Source organism: Corvus brachyrhynchos, unplaced genomic scaffold (assembly GCF_000691975.1).
Source record: "Corvus brachyrhynchos isolate BGI_N302 unplaced genomic scaffold, ASM69197v1 scaffold21, whole genome shotgun sequence".
Taxonomy (NCBI): domain Eukaryota; kingdom Metazoa; phylum Chordata; class Aves; order Passeriformes; family Corvidae; genus Corvus; species Corvus brachyrhynchos.
The window spans coordinates 1,240,804-1,267,695 of record NW_008236924.1 but is presented as its reverse complement, the minus strand read 5'-3'; the positions used below and the strand labels follow the sequence as shown (position 1 = coordinate 1,267,695).

General features: G+C 47.7%; 1 protein-coding gene across 1 annotated transcript in view; it reads left to right on the top strand.

The window, feature by feature from the left end:
• FAT2 (FAT atypical cadherin 2) overlaps positions 1-26,892 on the top strand; it is a 57,364-nt gene that overhangs the window by 24,004 nt on the left and 6,468 nt on the right. The window contains 16 exon segments of the mRNA XM_008628928.2: positions 587-797; positions 3,468-3,607; positions 5,306-5,581; positions 6,010-6,220; positions 7,204-11,256; positions 13,485-13,681; positions 14,311-14,464; positions 15,160-15,393; positions 16,180-16,569; positions 17,359-17,573; positions 18,177-18,314; positions 19,172-19,315; positions 19,564-19,761; positions 20,850-21,657; positions 22,412-22,557; positions 25,657-26,098. Of these exon segments, the coding sequence (XP_008627150.1) occupies positions 587-797; positions 3,468-3,607; positions 5,306-5,581; positions 6,010-6,220; positions 7,204-11,256; positions 13,485-13,681; positions 14,311-14,464; positions 15,160-15,393; positions 16,180-16,569; positions 17,359-17,573; positions 18,177-18,314; positions 19,172-19,315; positions 19,564-19,761; positions 20,850-21,657; positions 22,412-22,557; positions 25,657-26,098 (7,957 nt within the window).

Below are 26,892 nucleotides of genomic sequence, written 5' to 3'. Positions count from 1 at the left end.
AGAGAGAAAAGGGTTCAGAAACAGAAAAGATAAAAGGAAAGAGATGGAGAAAATGCAGCAGTGGGAGGAGAGCTCGAATAAGGGAATTGTTTTACAGGGAGAGAAACTGGGAGGGAATGATGGGAAATGCAGAAGGTAGGAACCTATTAAAAATGGACAATAAATTTAAAATTAACTGTCCAACTAACCTTCGGAAAGGAATACAGTAATCCATGATCCCATATGGTTATGGACCCAACCTGAACAGCCTTGAACATCATGCCTCTATTTGGCATTCTGATCAGGCCATGGAGCTTGGATGCTCAAAGCCCTTTCAGAGTCTGTGGGTCCTTGCAATAAGACTTGCGATCCAGGTCTCTGCTATGGATAGAGCTTGGCAGATTTACTTGATGGTAAAGAGGAATTTGGGTTGCATGGCTCTGCCTCAGAAGCAGCCAGAGCATGGACCACTGGCTCAAGATTTGTTTCATGGGATTTTGGGCACACTGGGAGCTGAAATTCCTGGTGGGTGGGAGAAGAAGCTTTCCATGGAGTTCCCATGAGCTAACTCAGCCTTCTCCCTGACTGCATGCGCCTTTCTTGGCAGGTCAAGGCCACAGATGGCGGCAGCCCCCCGCTCTCCTCCCACGTCAGACTTCACATCAGCTGGGTGGCCCGGCCCAGCCCTTCCTCAGAACCACTGGCTTTTGATGAACCCCACTTTAACTTCGCCGTGATGGAAACAGATCCCGTGAACCACATGGTGGGAGTGATCAGCATCGAGATGGGCCCCAGCCAAGTGTGGTTTAATATCACAGGTGAGACACAGAAACTGGAGCAGGGCAGCAGTGTCTGGGAGCCTTTGCTCCGGCTCCCTTGGCTTTCAGCGCTCGCATGCCTGAGCTAATGAAGTTGTTTGCTTTAGGTGTAGGTGAGCTACAGGGAAAGCTTTCTCACGGGCACCAGAAGGTTTAAACAGCCATTAGACAAAGCTGCCCATCCAAGGCCTCTGGTGCCAAGTGCAATTACCTAACACGCTTTTTAAATTACATTCTGGAACTTGCCCGTGTTTGAGGTGTTCTCCGATGTCGCATGAGAGGCAGGGCATGCCAGTGCCAGCTCCTCCTGGGAATCAGGTGACACTGTTGGTTTTGTTAAAACTGCCTGCAAGGATCCAGCTGTGTGGTTGGGTGTTACGGACACCCCCTGTATTTCCCTCCATGTTGAGTCTTGAGCAGGGAACTGAGAAGGAAGCATTCCTCAAAGACCTGGTCTGCCCTAACTTGTGGGGCTCTCCCTTCCACCTCACCACATCCCAGGGATGATTTAGACATGGAATGTGGAACTCTAGGGCCTCCTCTAAGACACACGATTCAGAGGGGACGTGGGCTGTCACCCCAGGGGACTCTCCAGGCAGCGTGTGCAGAACTGGTCCTACCAACGAGGGCCAATTGTGCTCACGTAATTTGATGTTTTGAAGTGGTGCCCCAATCTACCTTGCACAGCCTTTCCCTGGTACTGCCTGCAGGGCCTGCCCTTGTCAGACAAAGCCTTAATTGGGCAAGTGAATAGTTTTTCCCCTTACTGTGTTAGGGCAAGGATATTGGTGTATAAATACAATTAAGCAACAAGAGATACAATGCTACAAGGAGCAAGACAATATCAGTGAAAGGTTTATCCAGCATTAGTAGTGTCTGCTTGGGTCTGAAGAATTAATGGTGTATTCCTCTGAATGCTACCCCATCATTTCCCTGCTGAGTGCTGGAGCATAGCTTGGCCTCATCTTTCCCAGTACCCAGTGTACCAAGTGATGCTCAAGGCTCTCTTAGTTTCTATCCTGGTGGAAAAGGACAGGATTTTATTTTCCCTGCAAGGGAAGGAAAGTTCACGGTAGCTAGCAAGCAAGAGGGTGATGGAGAGATTCAGGAGCCTTCAGCACCTCATTCAAAGTTTCACCTTTCCCAGACCACAAACACTCTGTCACTGGGGTTGATGGAGTCTGCAAAAGCTCTGACAAAGCAACATTGGCCTTCCCTCTTTTGTCAGGGAAAGACATCCAGGCATCTCTCACTCTCTGTCTGCTTCTTTCTGTCTCCTTCCCAGGAGGAGAGCAGTGGTCCAGATGGCTGGTGAGCACTGCATTCCTCCAGCGAGGGAAGATACGTAATTTTACAACCAGCAAATATTTTACCAGCTGGTAATAGAATAAAGCAGAATCCAGAGCATCTAGTAGCCAGGAAGAAAGAAGTTGAGACCTGGGATCAATCACAGAAAACTGTTTCAGCCTCTCCATATCTCAGAGGAGCTTTGCAGGGTTTAATGTGCAAGAGGGGCCCAACTGACCCCAGCAAGCGAGGCATGAGAAAGGAGCTGCCATGCCAGGGCTGAGCAGCAGTAGAGTGAGGGACAGCCTTCTGCTGCTGAGCTGCTCAGGCCTGCTGTTCCTGGCACTTCTCAGCCATCTGGGTTGGAGGCAACAGGCTCTGCTCACCCTGGAAGCACCGTCTGCCTCCCCAACTGTTGGTGTGTTGGGAATTCAGGTGGCTCACAGGCTCCCAGCCATGGTGATGAGGACCAATGCTGATATGCCCACAGTGTGACCTTGAATCAGAAGCCAGCAAGAGCCCTGTTCTACCCAGCAGGTCCCTGATCCATGCTAAGCCAGTGATGCTGCATGGCTGGAAACCTTGTGCAAATAAATCAATGCTCAAATGTGCCTGTTGCCAATCTAGCCAGGACATCACATGCATAAGTGCATCCTTCTCCCTTCTCTCCTCCTCTTCATTTTCTCTAATTCTGTTCACCTTCCTTTTCACACTCCTTTGTCACCATCTGTGAGTACCTCTTTGTCCAGCTTCTCCTTGTTCTCCCTGTCTCCTGTGTCTGTCAGTCTCCTGGCACTTCTCAGCCATCTGGGTTGGAGGCAACAGGCTCTGCTCACCCTGGAAGCACCGTCTGCCTCCCCAACTGTTGGTGTGTTGGGAATTCAGGTGGCTCACAGGCTCCCAGCCATGGTGATGAGGACCAATGCTGATATGCCCACAGTGTGACCTTGAATCAGAAGCCAGCAAGAGCCCTGTTCTACCCAGCAGGTCCCTGATCCATGCTAAGCCAGTGATGCTGCATGGCTGGAAACCTTGTGCAAATAAATCAATGCTCAAATGTGCCTGTTGCCAATCTAGCCAGGACATCACATGCATAAGTGCATCCTTCTCCCTTCTCTCCTCCTCTTCATTTTCTCTAATTCTGTTCACCTTCCTTTTCACACTCCTTTGTCACCATCTGTGAGTACCTCTTTGTCCAGCTTCTCCTTGTTCTCCCTGTCTCCTGTGTCTGTCAGTCTATCTATCTATCTATCTATCTATCTATCAATCACATGTTGTTTTAAGTTTCCAGATTTGGGAGAAACCTTACCTATGGCACTATCCCCAATCTAGCTGACAGTAACTGCCCTCCTGTTTCCCTTTTCCATCTCTCCCTTGTCCCAGGTGGTGATGATGACATGGATTTTGACATTGAAAAGAGTACAGGCAGCATGGTCATTGCAAGACCCCTGGATGCAAGGAAGAAGTCAAGCTATAACCTGACAGTAGAAGTCACTGATGGGTCCAGTACAATCAAAACCCAGGTAATGTTTCTTTCTTTAGTAGAGACCCTATTGAGAGGGAGCATGTGCCAAAGGGAACCTTTATTCTGAGTCTACTGAGCTGTGGATCAGGTGCCAGGCACAGGAATCTCCTTACCCTGTGATCCTACATTACACAGTGACCCAAGTCTTACTTATGCCAAGCTAAGATTGTTTTTATGTTGTTGGAAACACAACTGGTCTAGGAAAGCCTGGGTCTTTTCTGTTGATCCCAGCCAGCATGCAAGGACACATCTATACCACCAGCCAAGCTGGGCTGGCAGTTCATACACTCACACCTGAGCTTGGTCTCAGCTGCTCAGGCTGAATTCCAGCACAGCTGGGACAACGGCTTAAGGAAAGTGTGTACACAGTTAGGTCAGGCTTGGGTCCGTGTTCCCATGCCAAGGGGTGTTCCTGGGATGTGTTAGCCCAGGTACAGCCAGCACAAATGCATCTGCAAGAGGTGAGGTCAGGCCCAGGGAGTGAGTGGGGCAACTGCAGAGATGCTGTGTGCTCTGAGTTGCCACGTAAAAAGTAAGTGCTGGTGAAAGGAGGCACTTCACTCTCAGGCATGTCCCTGAGCCCCAGCTAAAATGATGAGATTTGCCCATCTTTACCTACCCTGAGGAGGGATGTTCAGGGCTCGATCTTTCACTCATCATTCTCTCCACACTTCAGAAGCAGCCAAAAATCCAGCCCTTGCTGCACAGGAAGACCTAGAACGTGAGTCACCTGTCAGTGACGCTTATCATGGGAAATTCACTGTGGGGGGTGATGAGTGAGGAGCTCCACCATTCCTGTGAAACGTGATGCTAAGATGCTAATGGATGGCCACTTGTCTCAACTATCTCCAAGTATTGTTCCAAATAAACAAACAAAGCCCCACCTTGCCTGGTGTGCATGCTCTGCCACCTTGCATCTCATCCCCACGTTTATTTTGGCACTCGAGGCCGCTAGCAGATGTCAAGAAACCTGCTTCTGCAAAACCCCCGTGGCATGCTCAGGTCTGCTAAAGGAAGCAAATTATTACACTTGGTTGGGACTTCCTAAGATGCAGGAAGCACATCAGTAGGAGGGTCAGGACAGCCAGAGTAGGGGACCACACAGAAGAAAGTAGTGACTTCCCAGGCAGGATTCAGGATTCCCCGGGGGGGGCTGTTAAATGCAGAGAGGAAGACTTGGCTAAAAAGGGTAGAACAGAAATTTTTGAAAATATCAGAAATATTTTGAAAATACCAGAACAGAAGTATCTTGAGATAGGCCAGCCCCTCCCTTCTTTTACCAAACATCCCCCTTCTGTCAGCTTTCTGGTGAGTAAATAATGGGCTTGCTGTGTAGGCACCAGCCAGCAAAGCTGGCACCACAGCTGAGCCACTGCTGCTTTCCACAGCAGGCTGTGACTGTTTCCCCATGTGCCAAGTGCAGGCGTGTTCACTCTGAATGCTGTGCCAGACTGGAGAGATTTTAAAAAAGGAGAGGAAGCAAACTGAAAAACACGAAGGGCAAGGCACAGCAGGAGTTCCTTCGGATGAAGGACAAAAGGGCTTCCAGTCATCGCGGATGGGAAAGCTCCAAGAGGTGGAAAACTGTGGTGGTTACGGCACTCAGAGTATGTCAGTGCCGAAGAAGGATTGGTAGCTGAGATTTTACATGGCTGCATGTCCAGTTGCTGCCCTCACTGTGCTGTCTCCCCCACAGGCATTTATCCACGTGATCGACATCAACCAGCACCGTCCCCAGTTTCTTGAGAGCCATTACGAGGTGCGGATTCCTGAAGATACCCCCTCAGGGAGAGAAATCCTTCAAGTCAGTGCAACAGACAAGGACAAAGGAAAGGGGCTCATCTACACCATCCATGGCAGTGTGGACCCCAAAAGCACAAGACTTTTCCAGTTGGATCCAGGCAGTGGAGCCCTCACAACAGCAGAAGGCTTCAGTTCCCAGCCCATGCCTCAGCACACCCTCACAGTGATGGTGAGTCCTAACCAAGCCCTGCTGAGTCCACCAGCTTGGCTGTGATATGTGGGTCACTGGAGAAATTAAAAGTGGTTCTAGTCTTTGAGGGAGGATTTGTCTGGAACAATGGGGAAGAGGAAAGCAGGGTGTTAACCCTCACTATATGGCTAAATGTAGTTAACACCCTGCATTCCTCTAACCACCTTCTTTGGAGGGCCACTGGATTCTTACAAAAGAAAACAGAGTGCATAATAGTTAATGTTTGGTTTCAAACTCCAGGCTGAGCTTTGGTGCTGAAACTTCCAGGCTCATTCCCAGACAAGGGCTTGGTACCACTGCAAAACACCCCCTTCTGTAAGAGTGCTGATGAGTTACTTGGAAGATGGTGCAGGCAAGACTGGCTTGTCCCCGAGTGTGACTGTTCCTGCTCTCTCTCTGCCATTCAGGTACGAGACCAGGAGGTCCCCATCAAGCGGAACTTTGTCCGAGTCATCATCCACGTGGACAGCTGCAACCTTCACCCTCCCCAGTTCAGCAGCATCCATTACGAAGCAGAAGTGCTGGACTCGGCAGTGGTGGGCACAGAGGTTATACAAGTCAGAGCCCTTGATCAGGACCAGGGAGCCAATGCTGAAATTCACTACTCCCTTCAGGCAGGTGAGAGCCACGCAACAAGACAGTTTAGGTTATGATCATACCTGCATTACCATGCTCTAACTGGTGGCCACTTGACCAGCTTTTCTCTAGCTGTTGCAAAGAACAGCAAATGGCTGCACAGTTCTAAAATGTGATTTTCTTCCTACCCAGGAAAAAATCTAGAGTAGGTAGTTTCTGTATTATGGAATATTAGCATCTTTTCTTAAGAAGACAGCTTAATGTTGAGTCACTGGTCTAAGAAAAAATGTGACTGGACGAGTTAGAACAATCTAAAATCTGAGTTCATGGACAAAATTCCTCTTTGTCCATGGGAACTATTCAGTTGTTAGGCAAAAGTACTCCAACTCCCACAGCAGTCATCATCATTCCACTATTTCTACCAAGAAACACATCCTCAAGGAATGGCGAGAACCCTTTCAGCATTGATTGGTGGTGGTTTTGAGTCATTCGTGCTCAGTGGGCAAATATTTTATCATTCACTATAAAGGTTAAAACTTAAGTATTTATGTCTGTGCCACACGGCCTATTTAGCCTGTAAATTCTTCACAGGAGACAAGCCATCCTTTGCTCCATCTTTCTCACTGCAATTTAGATGATCAAGGACTGAGGAATTTAATTGCTCCTGAAGTATTGGTAATTACAAGCATGACAGGGCTTGAAGGAACTAGTACTGTGTGTGCTACCATGTTCTGCACACGAGGCAAAAGCTTCAAGCACATGCTCTGCCACCACTAAATATGCTTAAATTAGAAGGGTGTTTATCTCCAATTTACATTTTGATTGATTCAAATGTTAGTTCACAGATCTCAATGGGTTCATTGTTCTTATAATTAAAATTGTTTAGAAATGAATTAATTTCTCCCAGTAAAAGAAACAGATGTTAATCAGGTCTGAAATCAGGAGAATCTATGAAAAAAGAGGTTCAGAAAACCAAGACCAGTAAGGTGTCTGCATTCTTCACTCTGTAATTTCTGTTCTTGCAGGTAATGGGGAAGGCTTATTCAGCATCGACCCATATTCTGGAATTATTACAGTTGCCCAGAAACTGGACCCATCCAGGCAGGAGCGATTTACTCTTATTGTAAAGGCAGAAGATCGGGGGTTTCCTCAGCTTAAAGATTCTGCTACGGTACATGTCCACATTAGACCCTCGGATCGAACCCCTCCAAAATTTCCAGAGGCCGAATACATCACAGAGATCAGTGAATCCACTCCTGTTGGCTCTCCCCTGATCCAGGTTTCAGCCACAAGCTTGTCACCAGTTAGCTATGAAATAAAAGATGGAAATGGAGATGGAGTGTTCTCCATGAACTATCAGTCAGGCCTGATTTCCACTCAGAAGAGCTTAGATTTTGAGCAGGTGTCTTTTTACCAGTTGAAAGTCCGTGGCACCAACATGGCTGGAGCATTTATGGATGCAGTGGTGCTTATCTATGTCATAGATGAGAATGACAATGTGCCTGTCTTCGTTAAGCCTTTCTTCCTTGGCTGGATCATGGAGAATGCCCCATCCCAAAGCATGGTTCTGGATGAAAGCAATGCTCCTCTTGTGACCTCTGCAACAGATGCTGATCAAGACTCCAATGCTCTGCTGGTCTATGAGATTTTGGAACCAGAGGCACAGAAATATTTCACAGTGGATCCCAGCACAGGGACGCTGACTAGTCGTGCTGATATAGACTATGAGCTCACCCCAGTTTTCCACTTCAGTGTACATGTGCATGACAGTGGAAGTCCCAGCTTGTTTGCATCCAAGCCTGCCAAGGTCACAATCCACGTTAAAGATGTCAATGATTCACCTCCAGTCTTTCTCAAAGACACTTATGACATTTCTGTCTTGCTGCCTGCCCACCCAGGGATGGAGCTTCTCTCAGTGCAGGCAAAAGATGCAGATTCAGAGGTGACCTACAGCATAGTGGAAGGGAACCTTGATAATGCTTTCCATATCCACCCACTCACAGGTCTCATCTCCATTCTTAACACCACTGGCCTGAGAAGCTACCGAGAGCTCACAGTCAGAGCTGGTGATGGCTTATATAAGAGTACTGCTCTGGTTAAGGTAAATTTAACTCAGGTACAAGGTACTGGCTTGAAATTTGATCAAGACATATATACAGCAACTGTGATGGAGAACTCTACAGACGAGAAGACTCTAACCATTCTTGGGGTCAAAGGGTATCAGCTAAATGAACCCCTTTCCTATTCGCTTTTGAATGAAAAGGAAAGGTTCAAAATGATCCAAGCCTCAGGAGTTCTTCAGACCAAGGGTGTGAAATTTGACCGCGAAATGCGAGACATGCACGAGGTAGCTGTGGAAGTGAAGGACAACAGGAAGCCACCGAGAGTGTCCCAAGCCACAGTCAGGGTTTATGTAGAGGATGTCAACGACAACCCCCCGCAGTTTCAGAATGTGCCATACTACACCTCCGTGCAGGATGGCACAGAGCCAGGGGATGTCCTTTTTCAGGTGTCAGCAACAGACAAAGACATAGGGGATAACGGAGCTGTTACCTACTCATTTGCAGAGGACTACAAATACTTTCGGATTGACCCTTACCTAGGAGACATCTCCCTTAAGAGGCCTCTTGATTATCAAGGTTTAAATAAATACAACCTCCGGGTCATTGCTAAGGACAAAGGAGAGCCTCCCCTGCATGCTGAAGAGGAGGTTGTGATCAGTGTGAGGAACAGGTCCAACCCTCTGTTCCAAAGTTTGTACTACCGAGTGAAGGTGCCAGAAAACATCCCCCCATACACATCTATCCTCCACATCCAGGCCCGCAGCCCTGAAGGCCTGCGCCTCATCTACAACATTGTGGAAGAAGATTCCCTGAAACTCTTCAACACCGACTTCAAAACTGGTGTCCTTACTGTTACAGGGCAGCTGGACTATGAGCTAGAGACAAAACACACATTCACTGTTAGAGCCACAGACACAGCACTTGGATCCTTCTCAGAAGCCAGAGTAGAGGTGGAGGTAGAGGACATTAATGACAACCCCCCTATATTTTCTCAGATCATTTACACAGCATCTGTCTCAGAGAGTTTGCCACCACAGACCCCTGTTGTCCAACTCTTTGCCTCTGATAAGGATTCAGGTAGAAACAAAGTGGTCTCCTATCAGATCATGGATGATGGTTCAGATGCTGCCAAGTTCTTTAATATTGATGCCAGCACAGGGCAAATAACAACAGCTCAAGCACTTGATTATGAAACAAATCAACAGTTCCGCATGAAAGTCAGAGCTGCAGATCATGGGGTGCCTCCACTCAGTAGCGATGCCCTGGTAATCGTAGATGTGACAGACATCAATGACAATCCCCCTGAGTTCAGCCAGCTTCAGTATGAAGCCAAGGTCAGTGAAATGGCTACGTGTGGGCACATTGTGATCAAAGTCCAGGCCCTGGACCCTGACAGTGGAGACACCACCCGGCTGGAGTACGTGATCCTCTCGGGTAATGACAACAGGCATTTTGCCATCAACAGCACTTCTGGGATAATATCCATGTTCAACCGCTGCAAAAAGGACTTGGAGCCATCTTACAATCTCAGAGTTTCTGCTTCAGATGGAGTTTTCAAGAGCACTGTGCCTGTGTATATCAACACCACGAATGCCAACAAATACAGCCCCTCTTTTCAGCAGAATGTGTACGAGGCAGAGCTGGCAGAAAATGCTGAGATAGGAACCAAAGTGATTGAGCTGCTGGCTATTGACCCAGATGGTGGCCCATATGGCACCATAGACTACACCATCATAAATAAACTTGCCCATGAGAAGTTCTCCATAGACAATAAAGGCTGTATTTCCACACTGCAAAAGCTGGACAGGGAAAATTCCACAGAGAGAGTCATTGCCATTAAAGTCATGGCCAAGGATGGGGGTGGGAAGGTGGCCTTCTGCACTGTGAAAATAATTCTTACAGATGAGAATGACAACCCACCTCTGTTCAAAGCCTCTGAATACACACTGTCCATCCAGTCCAATGTCAGCAAAGGCTCCCCTGTCATCCAGGTACTGGCTTACGATGCCGATGAAGGTGCAAATGCAGATGTCATTTACTCTGTTGACTCTGTGGAAGATGTGGCAGAAGACCTTGTGGAAATTAATGCTGCCACTGGGGTTGTTAAGGTCAAGGAGAGCCTTATTGGTTTAGAAAACAGAGCCTTTAACTTCAAGGTGAAAGCTGAAGATGGCAGACCCCCTCACTGGAACTCCCTTGTTCCAGTGAATCTCCAGATTGTCCCCAGGGAGGTGACATTGCCAAGGTTTTCTGAGCCCCTTTATACGTTCTCTGCATCTGAGGATCTTCCAGAGGGGTCAGAAATAGGGTCAGTCAAAGCTTTTGCAGAGGATCCCATTATATACAGCCTGGTGAAGGGAACCACTACAGAAAGTAACAAGGACGAGGTGTTCACACTGGATGAACAAACAGGGGCTTTGAAAATCAAAAAACCCATGGATCATGAGACCACCAAGTGGTACCAGGTTGATGTCATGGCTCACTGCTCACATCAGGAGACTGAGCTGGTGTCTCTGGTCTCTGTGAATATCCAAGTGCAGGATGTCAATGACAACAGACCTGTGTTTGAGGCAGATCCTTACAGAGCTTTTGTCATGGAGAACATGCCTTCAGGAACCACAGTCATTCAAGTGACAGCTATTGACCAGGACATGGGAAGTGATGGGCAGGTGACCTACAGTCTGGAAGCAGAATCTGGCAACCTCCGCGGGCTCTTCACCATCGACGGTGAGAGCGGGTGGATCACCACACTGAAAGAGCTGGACTGTGAAGACCAGGAGATCTATCGCTTTTATGTGGTGGCCACTGATCACGGCAAGAAGGTCCAGCTCTCTTCCCAAACCCTGGTGGAGGTCACTGTCTCTGATGAAAACGACAATGCCCCGCAGTTCACCTCAGATTTCTACAAGGGGTCGGTCATTGAGAACGCAGAGCCGGGCCAGGTCGTTGTCACCCTGAGCACCATCGACGCGGACATCTCTGAGCAGAACCGGCGGGTCACGTGCTACATCACTGGTGAGTTTTTCCCGACTTTGAATCTCCAGTGGGCAGGAAGAGAGTATCATCTTAAAGTGAGGATTTGATACCTTGTCTTACAGCTTATTGGTGCAGAAATAGTGTTATGCTGACAGTCCTATGAGAAGCAGGAGATGAAGGCTGAGCTCCATCATGAGTTGGACTCTTCAGATAATATATCTGGAGAATACAAAACCCTTTAGTAACTAACTGCAGTGCGAGGAATGATCATTAAAATAACTATCTCACCACTGAATCGTCCTATTTCTTTGGGAATAAATAAATAAGTAAGATATATATAAGTAATTACACTGTACTGTAGAAATATTTATTTACACTTTCTCAAGAGAGGAATAATTAAGACAGTGTAATTGTAATATCTATTGGAAGAACAGAAGAGGTGGCACAGCAGGAAGGACGATTTTTCTCACATACAGATACTGTGATCTGTATTTAAGTTCTTTGACCCAACTTTTTCTCATGCCAGCAGTGCAGTCAGTTTACACATGACACATATACCTGTAGCCTGTCTGTGTTTTTAGTAACTATATATAACTTTTTGGTATTAAATGTGTTTCCTACAAAACCACTTGGAGTCTGGCTTAATAACAAGGCTGCAGTTAGTCACTCTGCACTGGGGGATGTTTAAAACGGTCACGTCAATCTTAGTAAAGGTTGTGGCTAACAAGAAATACTAAAACTTACACTTGCATCCCTGAAACATCACATAAGCCAACTAAAATTAACCACTGCTGTAAAATAGCAAGGTACACTGGAATGTTTGTTGTGCACCTGCACAAGCAGAAGCTTGATTTTATGGTATTTTTTGACCCTAAAGGGTCTTTCTAAGACCTGGAGCAGATACTTCAAATTAAAATGTTTGTTCAGACTCAAATGAGGACCCTTCAGGGTCAAAACATTAGGCCAGATCATGCTGCAGCCTGTTATCTATTATTGTAACCATCCAAAACAGGGGAGGAATGCTGGTACTTTCATTTGGTTTATGGCATGCCTAGGTATTTGAAAGCCTTTGGGAGGAAAGATTTAATCTATTATGTATTCACATTTCTGCCATCTTAAAGGTAGTAGTAACTTCCAAGTACTTTAAACCTGAGAGGATGCACATCGTGTTAGGGGGTGAACACCTTGTGCTCTCTGTGCTCTGCGCAGAAGCAGCACAGGTCAAACACTACAAATAAATGTAAATGCAACGAAAGAGAGGATTAGGTGAACACAGAGCCCAGCTTCCCCCTGTCCACATTGATTTCAAACACTCAGAAACTAAATCGGGGCATAGGCTGGTGCTTCCCAGCATCAGAGGAAGAGCTAGTAGAGGTGTCACTGTGCCTCCAGCTCCACCACCTCATCACTGCAGCACAAATGAAAGCAGAAAGGGAGTGAATTTAATTTACCCCACTGTGCAAGACCCTTCAGAGTCCAACACAAACAGGATTCCACAGCCAGCTCTCTTCACTGACTCCCATTTCCTGCCGTGCTTCCTCCTGGCTCAGGAGAGGACACCAGCTCCTTCCCAGGAGAGGGGGATTCTCCAGTGGCAGCATCCAGCCCATTTAAAATCCAACGTGTGTAACAACAGTAGGAGCAGGATTAATCTGGTGGACCAGAGAGCCTGCCTAGTCTGGATTTACCTCTCATCATTTGGCTCTTACAGAAACAAAAAGTAGCCCCAGAAAACAAAGCTATACATTAAATACCTATAGTTTAAGAGGAAGTACAACTACACATGGTGCCATAACAACAGGATCCAAACAATGTCTGCAGGGTATTTACAACTCTCAGATCCCTTTAGGAACATGCACCAAGAAAGACTGACAGGCTTTGGGAAGGTGAGACACTGGTTTTGAGGCAATGAATATGCACATCTGCAGAACATTACTGACTTTTCTGCAATCAGTTGTTTCCTTCTCCCACTGTAATGTGCAGACAGGGAATAACTAAAACATGCAGGGTATTTCCCAGCTGTGCAGTGAGGTTGACCAAAAGCTCCTCAGCTGCTGGATGCACCACCAGTGCCCTCTCTGCATCACCAGTGTGAGTCAGAGAGTCATGGAATCATTTCGATTGGAACAGACCTCTAAGAGCATCAAAGTCCTTCAAGTCTCCTAAGGAACCATCAGTTGGACACACCTATATTCCCTTTCCTTGTCACTTCTGATTTTAAGCATTTAGTAAATGCCTTTTTTTACTTGCTTCCTGCCCCCTTCTAGAAGGAGACGTACTGGGACAGTTCACAGTTGACCAAATTGAGGGTGAATGGACAATTTCTTCCAAGAAGCCTCTGGACAGAGAAGATACGGAGAAATATCTCCTCAAGGTTATGGCCTCTGATGGGAAATTTCAGGCTACCACTGAAGTGGAAATTTTTGTACTGGATATCAATGACAACAGCCCTGAGTGTGGCCAGGTGAGATGTCTGTTCTGGGACATCAGGGGCATAAAGGGAGATCCTGGGAGGGAAAGAACACAATAGCAAAGAAGAAAGAACAGGCAGAGCATGTTAAAGGGTTTGGCTTGTCATAATTCTTCTCACACGATCCTGTTGCTTTGATTATGCTTAACTATTTTAATTAAGCTGCATGTCAAGCAAGAATATTAAGTCTAGCCTCCAAGCCTGTTTGCCAGCAGCAAGTGAGAGCCTAAGCATTATGAAGAGTAATTTTTGGCGATAAACAATGCCAGGAAGCCTCCTGGGAAGGGGCATGTAAATTACTGAGTTTTATATCCTGCTAAGCTGGGAGATTCCCATCAGGAGGTTTGTTGCTGTCGAGAGCTGATCGCTGGTGTGGACGTCACCCCTGGTGAGAACGAACAGAGGTGGTTACTTCCCAAAGGAGATGTAAAGGCTTGTGTGAAATAAGCTCACTGGTCCCAGTCCACACCCCAGCAGCCAAGAATGGGAGGCACATTGTGTTCCCCTATAAACCACAGGGTTTATCCTTCTCTGTGAAGCTTCTGTTGGTCTGTTCCCCCCCATATGGGATGAGGTATTTTGGAGATGGCTCAGATGCCAACGATTTCTTCTGTCCTGTCCAGATATTCTACACTGGGAGAGTTTCTGAAGATGCTGGGCCGGGTCTTTTCATTTTGAAAATATCAGCGACTGACCCCGACGTCGGCAGCAACGCCCAGATAACCTACAGCCTGCACGGCCCCGGCGCGGAGGAGTTTCGGCTGGGCCCACACACAGGTGAGAGCAGGGCAACGGGATGCTTTTATCCTCTCTCTCAGCAACCCCCGAGAAATGCAAGCTCCCAGCATGGCTCAACACTTACCTCCTCTTGAGCAAACACAAGGAGCTCTTCATTCCAGCTGTCCCAAGCTAGGAAGGAATGGCCACAGCATCCAGGAGAGTGAGCTTCGCATCTTCCTGCTTGCTCTCTTTACAAATGTTGTTAAAATGAAGGGCAGACACTATTGCTAACAGCCAGGTCTCAAGGAGGAGAGAGCAGCAAGTATTTGGCTTGAGCCAAAGACACAAGTTCTAAATTCCAAAACACCTCTTGTCCCATCTTGGGCAGTGTATTTACCCAAACAGACTTTGTGATCATTCTAGAGATCACTTGGAGTTTGCTACATTGCAGAAAGCTCAATGCAGTGCAGTTTAGAAGTACAATTTATTTATGAACAGTTTTATCCCATGATGGCATCCCTTGGATGAAGTTCAGCTGAACTTGCAGGACTCCCCATGCGAAGCCTTGCCAGGGCCCTGGCTGGCAGTGATCCGAGGATAGCCCTGAGCAATGTGGCGTGGACACATCACCACTATTAGCTCAATTATTGTCTCCCACGGTTCATCCAGGAAGGCAGCTGAACCTCTCTGAGGTCTTGTAGGCTGTGGCTGTGATTGCTGGAGACAGGACCACCTCCTGTTCTTTCCCACAGGGGAGCTGACCACATCTGCACCCCTTGACCGTGAGCAGAAGCCCACGTACCACCTCGTAGCCAAAGCCACCGATGGCGGGGGCCGTTCCTGCCAGGCTGATGTGACACTGATCATTGAGGACACCAATGACAACGCACCAAGGTTCTTCCCCAGTCATTGTGCCGTGGCCGTTTTTGATAACACCACAACAAAGACACCCATTGCCGTGGTTGCTGCCAGGGACCTTGATGAAGGTGAGTCAGAATGGGATTTATGTGTTGGTAGAGTTCATCTTTCATTCTGAATAGAAGCTTTTGAAACCTAGGGAAGTGCTACAGCAGTGAGTTTAGATGATTGAATCTTGGCGAAGATGTGCCTGGATCTCATCACTGACATGTTCTTGACTACTGGGCTGGCATCAGCATTTTTGTGACCCTGTTGGGAGTGCAGTATCTGTAGAAACATGCAGACCTTCTTTGAGAGCGTGCTCAGTAACTGTAACTGTGATGCACAGCACAAGCTGTGACACAGGGATCCAAACTGGACAGAAACTTTATCAAGGGTGGGGACTGAGAATGTGTGGAATAAGGAATAAAAGGAGTTTTAGATATGGGCGAGGTAGGTAATCTGGATGGAGAGGTCCTCCTGAAGACACAAAGATATAGGTAAGGCTCCTAAGAAAGGAAATTTCAATAAACCTCTCCACCAGAGACTGAATTTAGGATGACAGAGAAGCAAGATCGTATTTATCTTCTTTGGAAGCAGATATGAAGGGAAATTACATTTGAGAACAAGGTAATTCAAGAGGGGAAACGCCAGTAAAGGCAGGCAGGTGACACTGGTGGATAATGGTGAGGGTGGCCAGATGTCTGAACCTTCAGATGAGCAGGGGCACACTCAATGTTCATATGATGTTCATATAGCCTCCATTGTCCCTGGGACTGAAGGTCATTAAGTTCATATAGTCTTAATAGATTATAAATAAACCCAGCAGCATCCCTACCCATGAATTACTGCAGCCTGTCCCTTACCCCTTCCAGGTCTCAACGCTGAGGTGGTCTATTCTCTGTCTGACTCTGCCAATGGACACTTTTCAATTGAGGAAACCACAGGGGTGATCCGCCTGGAAAAGCCTCTGAAGGATTCCCAGCACTCAGCGTTTGAGCTGACAGTCTGTGCCACTGACCGAGGCACCCCGGAGCCCCTTTCTTCTCTGGGCACTGTCACTGTCTCTGTTGTGGATCTCAATGAATACCTGCCTGTTTTCCTGGCCCCTGAATACGTGGCCATGGTAAAAGAAGACGTGGCTGTGGGTACCGAGGTCCTCAACTTGTCAGCCCTGACGAGGGACAATGCAGAAAACACAGAGATCAAGTATGAAATTGTGAACGGCAATGACCACGGGAAATTCCAGCTCAATTCAAACACAGGTAAAATGATCTTGTGCCCAAGCAGGTCCAGGTTGATCCAACATCAAAGGCTGTCTCTGTGTGCATCTTCTCTGGTTCTTCTCCATTTGGCTCCCACTTCTGCTCCCTTCTGTCTGTACCCAGCACAAGGGTAGGGAATACAGTCTTCCTTTCTACTCCAAATTTTGCCATCCAGGTCACTTAAGGAGTGATCCAAATCTTGCTGAAATTAATGGAAAGATTATTTCTATGTGTCTGAGACCTGAGACAGGTCCATGTGAATGAGGGATACATGGAGAACATGATGAGGAAATTTTCCCACTTCAAAATTCAGGAGAAAGTGGTTTCATTTAAAAAGTCTTTCCATCAAGGTCCCACGAGGAACCTCCAGCCCAGGGTAACAGGCAGCTTTATTGAGTAGCACTCAATGAGCACAGATAATAGCACCCCAACCATGGGCAGGTGTTGAGCCAGGATTACCAGACAAATAAAGCCCTGTTCTGTTTGCACAGTGATGTGATAAGAGCTGTTATCAGAAGGCCAGTGTTAACTCCCTGAAACGAGCCCTTGGCTGCGTCAGCAATGGCCTTCTGCCCTCGGCTGTAACATCCTCATCAATGGAGCCTCAGCCTCTCTGGTCACACAGCTCTTGCTAATTATTCCACATCAAGGTGGTCAAAGTTAGGTCAACTACACCGTTTCAGCTGGCAGTTTGGCAGTTGCCTTGGCATATCTGAAGTATTCCAGGAAATCTCACGTGCCATTCATTCAAAGTCTTTTCTGTCGTTTCTTCCCCATCTGACAATGCAGGTGCCTTATACATAAACGGGAGCCTGGACTTTGAAGCGAGTCACGAGTATTACCTGTCCATTGAGGGCACGAGGAAGGGCTCAGCCTCTCTCAGCGATGTGACCATGGTAGTGATCAACATCACTGACATTAATGACCATGCACCAGAGTTCATCCAAGACCCTTACTTCACTGACATCCGGGAGGATGCTGCCGTGGGAGAAATCATCCTCACGGTATGATTATGAACCAGGCCAGCTGTCTTTACCAAGTCTTTATTTGTGCTATGCATTATTCACTCCTCTTGTGCACTTTTCCTTGGACACAGCGACCTCAGTGGGCTTGTGACATTCAACATCTAAAAATAAAGCATGACTTTAAAAAAGGATGATTGGCAGAATTCCTGAGACTCCATAGACAAGGAAAACACTTTGCTTTATAAGACACCTTTAAGGGAAAATTAGGAGTGGTCTCAGGAACTTTGAGAACATCCCAAGAAAACTAAAATGCTTGAAAAAAGACAATGCCTTTGTGACCTGGGGAAGGCAGAGGCTTCTCTGGGCAGAATAGCAGAGCCCAAGGGGATGTGGAGTTCCCTGTCCAGCCTGTTACCATCACAGGCGTGGTAAAGTCAGGAAAGGGACTAGGAGAAAGCTGAGAAAACTATGTTGTCTTGAAAAAACTATTGGATGATACTTACTCAAATCACCTTCCTTTCCCCCTCCTCATTTGAGGCAAGCTCAAACCAATACCCTTAAATGACAAAGTGGTCCCTTTTCTCCATGGCATGTCCTTTTTGGCCCAAGGGTCCTAGCAGGGTTTTTTTTTTCTCCAAACAGGTGTCAGCTGATGACTTGGATGGGTCAATGAACAATCAGATCACATACTCCATCGTGGAAGGGAACCCTCTGGGACACTTTGCCATTCAACCCAAAAATGGGCAGATCAGCATTGCCAGGCATCTGGACAGGGAGGAGGTGAGTTCAGGAAAATGAGAATGGGAAGGCTGAAACAGATTTGTCCCAAAAGACTGAGGGAGAACAGTATGCTCAACTACCTCCTGTTTTCTGAATTATTTACTCATAATATTGTAGGTAGAAGACAAGGCATTGATTTGTTTTCTAGACTCAAAAATACTGCAGTAGGAAGGCTGGGATTTAGGAAAGGCAGTATAGCATCATAGAATGGTTTGAGTTGGAAGGGACTTAAAGGATCATCTAGTTCCAGCCTCTTCCATAGGCAGGGACACCTTCCACAGCTCTGAGTTTTGGTCTGCTCCACTGGTACTTCAAGCTGGCTGGGTGAGAGTCAGCCCCAAACTGGAAACCAGCATAGCTGGGTTCTGCTTCTCTGCATTACAGCATTAGAGAAAACAGGTGTGGGGAGGAGAAAGGTCACCTGGACAATCTCTCATTCATAAAACACCAGCAGCTTGTCTAAGCCTGCCAGAGTTAGAAGCCTTTGGATAAGGTGGTGGAATTCTTGGGATGTCCTGCACAGGAACAGGAGCTGATCCTGATGGGTCCCTTCCAGCTCAGCTTATTCTGTGATGCTACAATTCTTAAACCACTACTGACAGGTGTTTGCCCAGCTTAGTTTCATCCATCTTTGCCAAGTTGTTTCTCTTCTCTGCAACTGTTGTGAGGCTGATTTAGTTTAGCAATGAGCTTTGATTGAGATTTATGGATGGAGAGCCCTAGCCAAGGGCAGAGCTGTTGAGGCCATAGTGCATGGCCTTGGGCATTTCAACAAGATGCAGCAGAATAAAACTTCATTGTGAAAAAGCCACCATTCTGCCATTTCTCCAAGTAATCCTGCACTACAAATCCTCCAGATCCCCAGTTACTCCCTGACAGTTCGAGCCACAGACAACGGCCACCCTGCTCAGTTCAGTGATGTCCCTGTGCACATCCATGTGTCTGATGTCAATGACAACCCTCCTCGGTTCTTCCAGCTCAACTACAGTGTGGTGGTGCAGGTAAGCCAGGAGACACTTTGTTGTCCCGATCCCTCTCATGGCACTAAGGAACTCATGCCTGGGCTGCTGTTGGAGCAGAGTGGGGAGACAGTGATGAATCATATTGCTGCTTTGTGCTCTGTGTGTTCTGGGGAGGGAGTGGGATTCGTTTCCCTGTTCCTGATCCAGCAGCTGCTGGGGCACTGTAGGTACCCCTGGGCCATTTCTCTTTGCTTACCTTGCTCCAACAGCATCTTTCTCCATTTCAGGAGAAGGCTCCCGTGGGGACAAGTGTCCTGGAGCTGATTATGAGTGACAGAGACTCCCCAGAAAATGGACCACCATACTCATTCCAGATCACCCAGGGCAATGATGGGAAAGCCTTTGAAGTCACTCAAAATGGTCTGCTGGTGACATCATCTGTCCTGAACAGAAGAATGAAAGAACAGTACCTATTGCAAGTCCAGGTAGAGCCTGTGTTACTGTCCTGGTGTCTGAATTCCCCAGCCAGCTTAAGTAGCAATAAAATGTGATTAGCATGGCCCAGCTGAATGAAAACATCTCTGGCTTTGAAGAAATCCAATCCAGGCACAAATTGTGCAGCTTGGAGCCAGCTGCAGAGCTCATTTCTCCACACAGTCTGCCCACAAGAAGCAGGGGGCCAGCTTCTCTGTTGATAAAATCAGATAATATGATCATGAAAAATACTCTGTCAGCAGTTTCCTTAGACAGATGCTTTCCCCATAATCATTCTAGTGAATTCCAATTTAGAGTGAGACCTGGATCTGGTCCTACAAGCTTTCTCTAATTATCCTTGTCATTTAAGAAGTGGTTCAAGTTCCTCTTCAAAAAGGATTTGTATTGTTGCAGAATGAATTCATTATTTTTCAATGTTATCAGTAAGGATAGTCCATTACAAACAAAAGGATAATAACATGTAAAGTACATACTTCTTCAGTAATGGCAGTTGTTGTAAAAGCTGGGTACTATTATATTACAAACCTCAACCTCTAACTGCTTAGCATTAGGGAGAAACTTATCCCATAATCTGATTATTCGCATTTTTCTGTTTGAGGTTCCTTGACTCAGTGCTAGACAGACATTGTCAGAGGTGGCACAGGGGCTTAAACAGCCCGGAAGGTGAGCGAATGTGCTGATGTGCGTAACTGCTTTACACCTCTGTGCACTCAGTTACGCATGGAACTACAAAGATTGGCAACATCACCAAAAATTATGAACCCCCAGGAATTCAGAGCCACTCAGAGGTGCCCCAGCTGTTGCTGAGTGCACAGGAAAGTGAGCGTGACCCCACTGCTAGCAGAAGGCCTCTATCAGTCTCCATCCTGGAAGGGATGCTGTTCTTTCCCTGGGGCCTTCTCCAGGCAGAGCACCAACACTGCTGCCAATTTTTCCCATTCCTTCTTCATTCCCAATCTGCTGCCTGAGAGCTTCTGCTCACTGCTCCCTGAAAGGCTCTCTCCTTTGCAAGACCTCGCCAGTCAGGTGAGGTGGCAGTACATCAGCATGTGGCTATAACAGATCCTTCTGTTGCCAGGTCTCCGACAGCGGCATCCCTCCCCTCTCCTCATCTGCATTTATAAATATCCAAGTGACTGAGCAGAGCCAATATGCCCCCTCGGCCCTTCCCCTGGAAATATTCATCACCACCAACGAGGAAGCCTTCCGAGGTGGCGTTCTGGGCAAGATCCACGCCACGGACCGGGACCCCCATGACACGCTGGTGTACACTTTGGTGGCACAAATGCCCAAGGAGGGTCTCTTCTCTGTTGGGGCTGCAGATGGGAAGATCATTGCTGGGGACAAGCTCCCCCACGGCCACTACCTTCTGAACGTGACAGTCAGTGATGGAACGTTCACAGCCACCACGAGCGTCAGCGTCCACGTGTGGTGCTTCACGCAGGAGGCCTTGGACAAGGCAGTGGTGCTGCACTTCCGACACCTCTCCCCTGAGGAGTTTGTGGGGGACCACTGGCGCAACTTGCAGAGATTTCTGGGGAACATCCTTGTCACCCGGCGCCAGAACATCCACATGGCCAGCCTGCAGCCTGCAGCCGCCTCTGATGGAGTGGATCTGCTCCTGGCTGGTGGAGGGCCACACGGCTCCCTGTTCGAGCCGCGGGTGTTGGCGAACAAGCTCACTGGGTCAGCTGGGGAGATGGACCAGCTCGTCGGGCTCCGGATGAAGAAAGCGATCCATGTGCCCTGCCACGGGTCAGACTGTGCCCACCGTGTCTGCAAGGAGACCATCCAGCTGGATCCAGGCATGATGTCTACGTACAGCACTGCCCGGCTCAGCGTCCTCACCCCACGGCACAGCTTGGAGCAAATTTGCTCATGCAATGGTGAGCCATCCTTCCTGGCAGTGTCTGACCCTATAAACCTGGGCATGTTGTGTTTTCCTTCAGTACATTGTAGAGCATCTGGATTTTCCATGGGATTAGGTTGCCCAGTGACCAAGAGCTCTACCCACAATTTCAAAGACTCTTAGAGTCTGAAAGTTTCACATAGTCTACTTCTAAAAATTAATCTCCTGTAGCATTTAATAACAGCAACATCTGTCTCTGTCATTGGGAAGCGTCACTCATACATAGCTGGTAATGAAGGTCAGTGATCAGAATTTTGATCCGTGATCTCATGTGTTAATCCTGGGCCTGGAAAAGCACAGAGTAACTGATAAATTTGAGGAAAGCCAAATAAAGCATATTTGTTATACTGGCTCTAGAATACTTCAAGAAATAATTGGAGGGAGCAGGGATCAGTAACACTAAGGCAGGAATGTAAGGGGATACCACAGAATAATATAAAGACTTACTAAGGATGGAGAAATTCAAGGGTGTTGTAGACCACGCTGAGAGCACTTTGAAGGACAGAAATAGCCAGGCTGATATTTCAGGGCTCCTTCACAGCTGAGTACATAGAATACCAGGAGCTCCCAGTGGGACTGTGGTAGATGCAGTGTGGGGATGCATGGGTTGCCGTGGGTGGGACTGCTCCTGGACAGCTGTGGCATCAGGCTAGGAAAAGAAGAAAAGTTCGATGCAGTCCACAGCCTCAAAGTGCCACAAAGATGAGACCTTTCTTCCATTCTCCTTTCAGGAACAGCTGTGAGGTTTGGAGGCCACAGTTTCATTTGGTACCAGCACTCCCAGGCTGGCTCCTGGCACATGCACTTTCGCCTCAAGACCCACCAGCATCACGCGGTCGTGTTCTACGCCAACGGGACTGACCACGCCACTCTGGAGGTGTGTATTGCAGTGCAGGGGGATTTCTCTCCAGAGTTACAAAAACCTTACTTTTTCAGGGAAGGGAATCACAGAAAGGATATGCAAAAATATGTACCCTTAGCAATTTATGTAGCTGAAATGTAAGACTTGGGAAGAGCAAGTGAGAGCCAAGCACAGTTTGGCAATTGCTGCAACCACAACTGTGAATTGTTCTTTACATCTGTGAATGCACGTGTTGGTTTCTGGTGTGAAGTCATCAGACATCCACAGCAGGTGTACATCACCTTCTTTCCTACAGCTTGCTTCTTCATTCCTCTCTTGCATCACACCTCCCAGGACAAAGAATTTACCAGGTGGAGTTGTCCACAGACTGGTCTGCTTCTACTTTAGCAAAGAGCAAACTTCCCCTCAGACCTCAAATTAAAGGTCCGTTACAATAATGGGCAGAACAGACAAAACAGGAGTCCTAAATTATATTTTTCACACACACCTCCTCTTTTCAACCACTTTCTTCAGATGGTTTCACTATTTTAGACACCTGCAAAGACAGGAATATTTCATTTTGATCACTCTCCTCCCTTTGACTGAACACTGAACCTACCAAAGCATTCAAAGATCATCTCCCTCTTCTGCCTTGGCAACAGAAGGAAAGCAGCAGATGACTTAATAGGGGTTTTGTATATTCCTCATTAACTGAACTCAGACTAATTGGAGACTAAGATCACAGGACATGCTTACAGCTTACAGAGATTTGTCCTTGAGACTGATCACATTGAGATCTACACACTATATCCTACCTGGAAGTGTTCATCCTGTCCTTGAATTCCCCCATCCCTTCTCATGGTTTCACAACTCCATCTTCCTATTGTGAAACACTTGTCTTTCCACTGTTACAAAAGGCAGGGAACTGCACAGCAGCCAACCCCCACACACATAACCTGTCACACATATTTCAAGCTCCTGCTGCCACAGCCATCACTCCTGAAGAGCAGGAACAGAGAAATACCATCCATATGTCCTCATCTCTGAGAGTGACCTTATGCTGCACTGTAAAAGGCGAGTGAGAAAAATTTCTCAAGAAGGGTCTCAAGCTTTCTACCTCACCTCTGGGAAGGAGAGTCACCAAATAGTTCATCAGAAGGAATCCAGCACTTTAGGTGGTGCTCAGGAAGTACAAGAAGGCAAGGAACTCCATTGATCCAGGCCAAGGGATCAAGGGAGTCAAGGGAGAAAAGGCTCATTGTTGGTGGAGTTCAGTGAGCCCATGATCTCCTGTGCCCAAGCTTGTCTCCACAAGCTTTTCAATAGGAAACATTCATAAAGCCTCCTCCATAAAAGAGCCTGTGAATCATTTCTTTCCTGACTCACTTTATTAGCAATATCTTGGGGATAAAAACATTTCTAAACAACCTGGCCTGATAAAAATGAAGGAATCCCTCAAGATTTTAAACTTCGTAAATTGCAGTACTCCGGATAGGAGCCAAAGCCTTGAAACGACCATAAGTGATGGTTTGTAGATTTGGTGAAGAGGATGAGCTCTCCCAAGAGCATGAATATCATCACTTTTCCAGTCTCTCAGCTCTCCTGATGTTCAGAAATAGGTTGCAGCAAGAGGATGGCAGACCAGGCAAACTGGGAAAGGTTTGGCAGCCTGTCAGTTCTTGCTCCAGGGAATCGAGTTCTCAGCTGTCTCCCAGCCCCAGAAATTGATAAGTGAAATCTACAGACCCATCTGAAGTGAAATCATGTTCCTGCAGATGAAGTGAAGTGACAAAGTTCTCTGGTGTGCTTGCCAATTGTGCAAAGGGATTTACACACGTGTTGCCCTGAGGCCCTTCCACGGCATGTGCCAGCTGCTTCTTTTTCTTCCTTCCTTCAGCAGTTGCTTTCTCCTCCTACTGGGATTTATTTATACCATGGGCTTCTCTAAGTTAACTACTGTGCTGCTCTGCTTTTTTCCCCTCCAGAGTAGCCCTTTCATATTGTATGTGGGTTTTTCTAGAGTCAGTGTAGCCCATGATCATTCCTCCTCTTCTAAACCCCTTCCAAGAATCATCCCTCCTCCTCCCCCATGGACATCACTCTTGCCTGGGTTGAATTGCTTGATGTTACACAGCAGGCTTTGCAGGTTTCCCACAAACACTTCATTCCATCTCTTTTCTCCTTTTCCATAGGCTCTTGGCTTCTGTGAGAGAGAGGTTTTATCAACAAAGCACTGGGGAGATAAAGGTGAAAAAGGGATTTAACCCTGACTTCACCCTGAAACAACACAGCTAACTTTTCCTTTCTCCATCCTCTATGACTTTTAAAGATGAATCTTGGGCCAGGAATAGGAATTTCTGGTGTTGTTGTTTAATGCAGAAGACATTGGTCTGGTTCACTTTCAGCAGCTCAGTACCTTGTCTCTCTCCAGTCTGGTGGAGATCAAGGATTGGATTGCAGCACATATCAGTAGCTTTGGCCTGGCATGGGTACAAAAGTAATTCCTTTCTCTGCCTCCCAAGTCCTCCTTTTCTCCTCCAGAGAAAGCTGCCAGTGCTTCTCCTCAACAAGATTCTTTCAGCATCCTCACCCCTGCCAGAGGGGCCACTGCTCCAGCACCTTCCCTGCCACTAATGAGACATTGAGAATAGAACAAAAACCACGTGGCCCAGAACAGGAGTCCATCTGTGACTGGTGATGCACTTATGGATAGTCTGAATGCCAGGGCTCTGATCAGGCTCAAGAAGATGGGAGGAAGGGCAAGCAGCTGCAGCAGTAGCAGTATGATCCCATGGCTCTGCTCTCTGTTACGTGGAAAGATGAGCTTCCCTCCTTGCATGCTGGTCAAAGGCTGCAGGGAAGGACCACAGCTGAAATTGTGTCAGAGGGATATTTTGCAAAATAAAGGAAGTTGCAGTCACTTAAACAGGCTTTAATTGATCCAAGCATAGGTTAATACTGGTGAAAGGGACTGCATTTGCCTAGCTGGTACTTCTTGGAATCAGAAAGTTGGGAGTCATCTCAATTGTCAATGTGAAGGCAGGGAGAGAGGGGAACAAGCAGCAGAAATGTTGAAACCCTTCATAAACACCAGCCACCCGTGTCACAGCTACCTGTGACTTGTGTGTTTTACAGATGGTTAATGGAGTGCCTCAGCTTGGGTACAGCTGCCGGGGGATCTCCGCTGGGAACCTCTCCTCCTCACGCTTTGTGAGCGACGGCGAGTGGCACTCGGTGTTCCTGGAGGTGAAGAACACCTCGGTCCGCCTGCTCATCGATGGCCTGGGAAATGCCTCTCTCCACCTGCCAGGGACCTGTAGCATCTCCCAGGGCAGACAAGACCTGATTTTTGGGGGCCTCCGGCAGTCGCTGCAGTCGCAGAGAGTCACACGGGGGTTCAGGGGCTGCCTGGACGTGGTTGCCATCAACGGCAGAGAAGTGGTTCTCCTTCCTGGGAAAGGGCAATCGAAGGAAGTCTTGGAGGAGGTGGGGATAAGGCAGTGTTGCTCCCCCACTGGTGCCTGCAGCAGCAACCCTTGCCTCAACAACGGGATGTGCTCCGAAACTCATGGAGGAGGTATGTGAACATCCCACGCAGAGCTAGAGGAGGGCAATAAGCAGTGAGGGGGGGGGGGGGGAAAGATGCAGCAACTTTATTCATCCCCATGGAGGGGCTATTCCAGAGGGGAAGCAGAGGTCCTCTGTCCCAGGGGACCTCAAGTGACTCAGTGCAGCAGCAGCTGCAGGGTATGAGATCATCATCCTGGCTCTCACCAGTGGACCATGGCCCCAGAGGGCAGGAAGGTGTTTCTAAGGAGTGTGCATGACATAGGAGAGCAGAGTGTTGCCAAAAACTCGAATGCAAATAGAAATTCCACCCACCCCTCTGCATCCTTTTTGCTTAAGGAGCTGTTAACAAAGGTGGAATCAGGCAAGATGGGATCATGCGGTGATGGCATCTGGGCAGAAACAAGCCAAGATCTTGGCCTCTTCCCACTGCATCAAGCAGCTCCCCAGGGCTATGCAAAGGGATATGGGAAAACCGTAAGCTCAGATCCAAGAGTCCCAGGCTATCATCGGGTGCACACACCCAAAAGAGGTTTGATACAGGCTCTGCCCTAGGCAGTGTCACTGCTGCCCCGTTCCTGCCATCAGAGGGGCTCCTTGCAGTGAGCTGTATCACAGGGACAGGGGCTGTGAGGAGAGGAGCTGCTCCCAGTGATGTCCACCCGTGTGTCACTACCCTACACCTCGTCGTAGCTGCCAGCACAGCAGGGCTGCACCCCATAACACCCCGTGTATGAGATGGGTACTGCCTGTGCCTCGGCCCCTCCGAGGGGCAGTGGGATGCTTCCCACGCTGCTGCGTGGG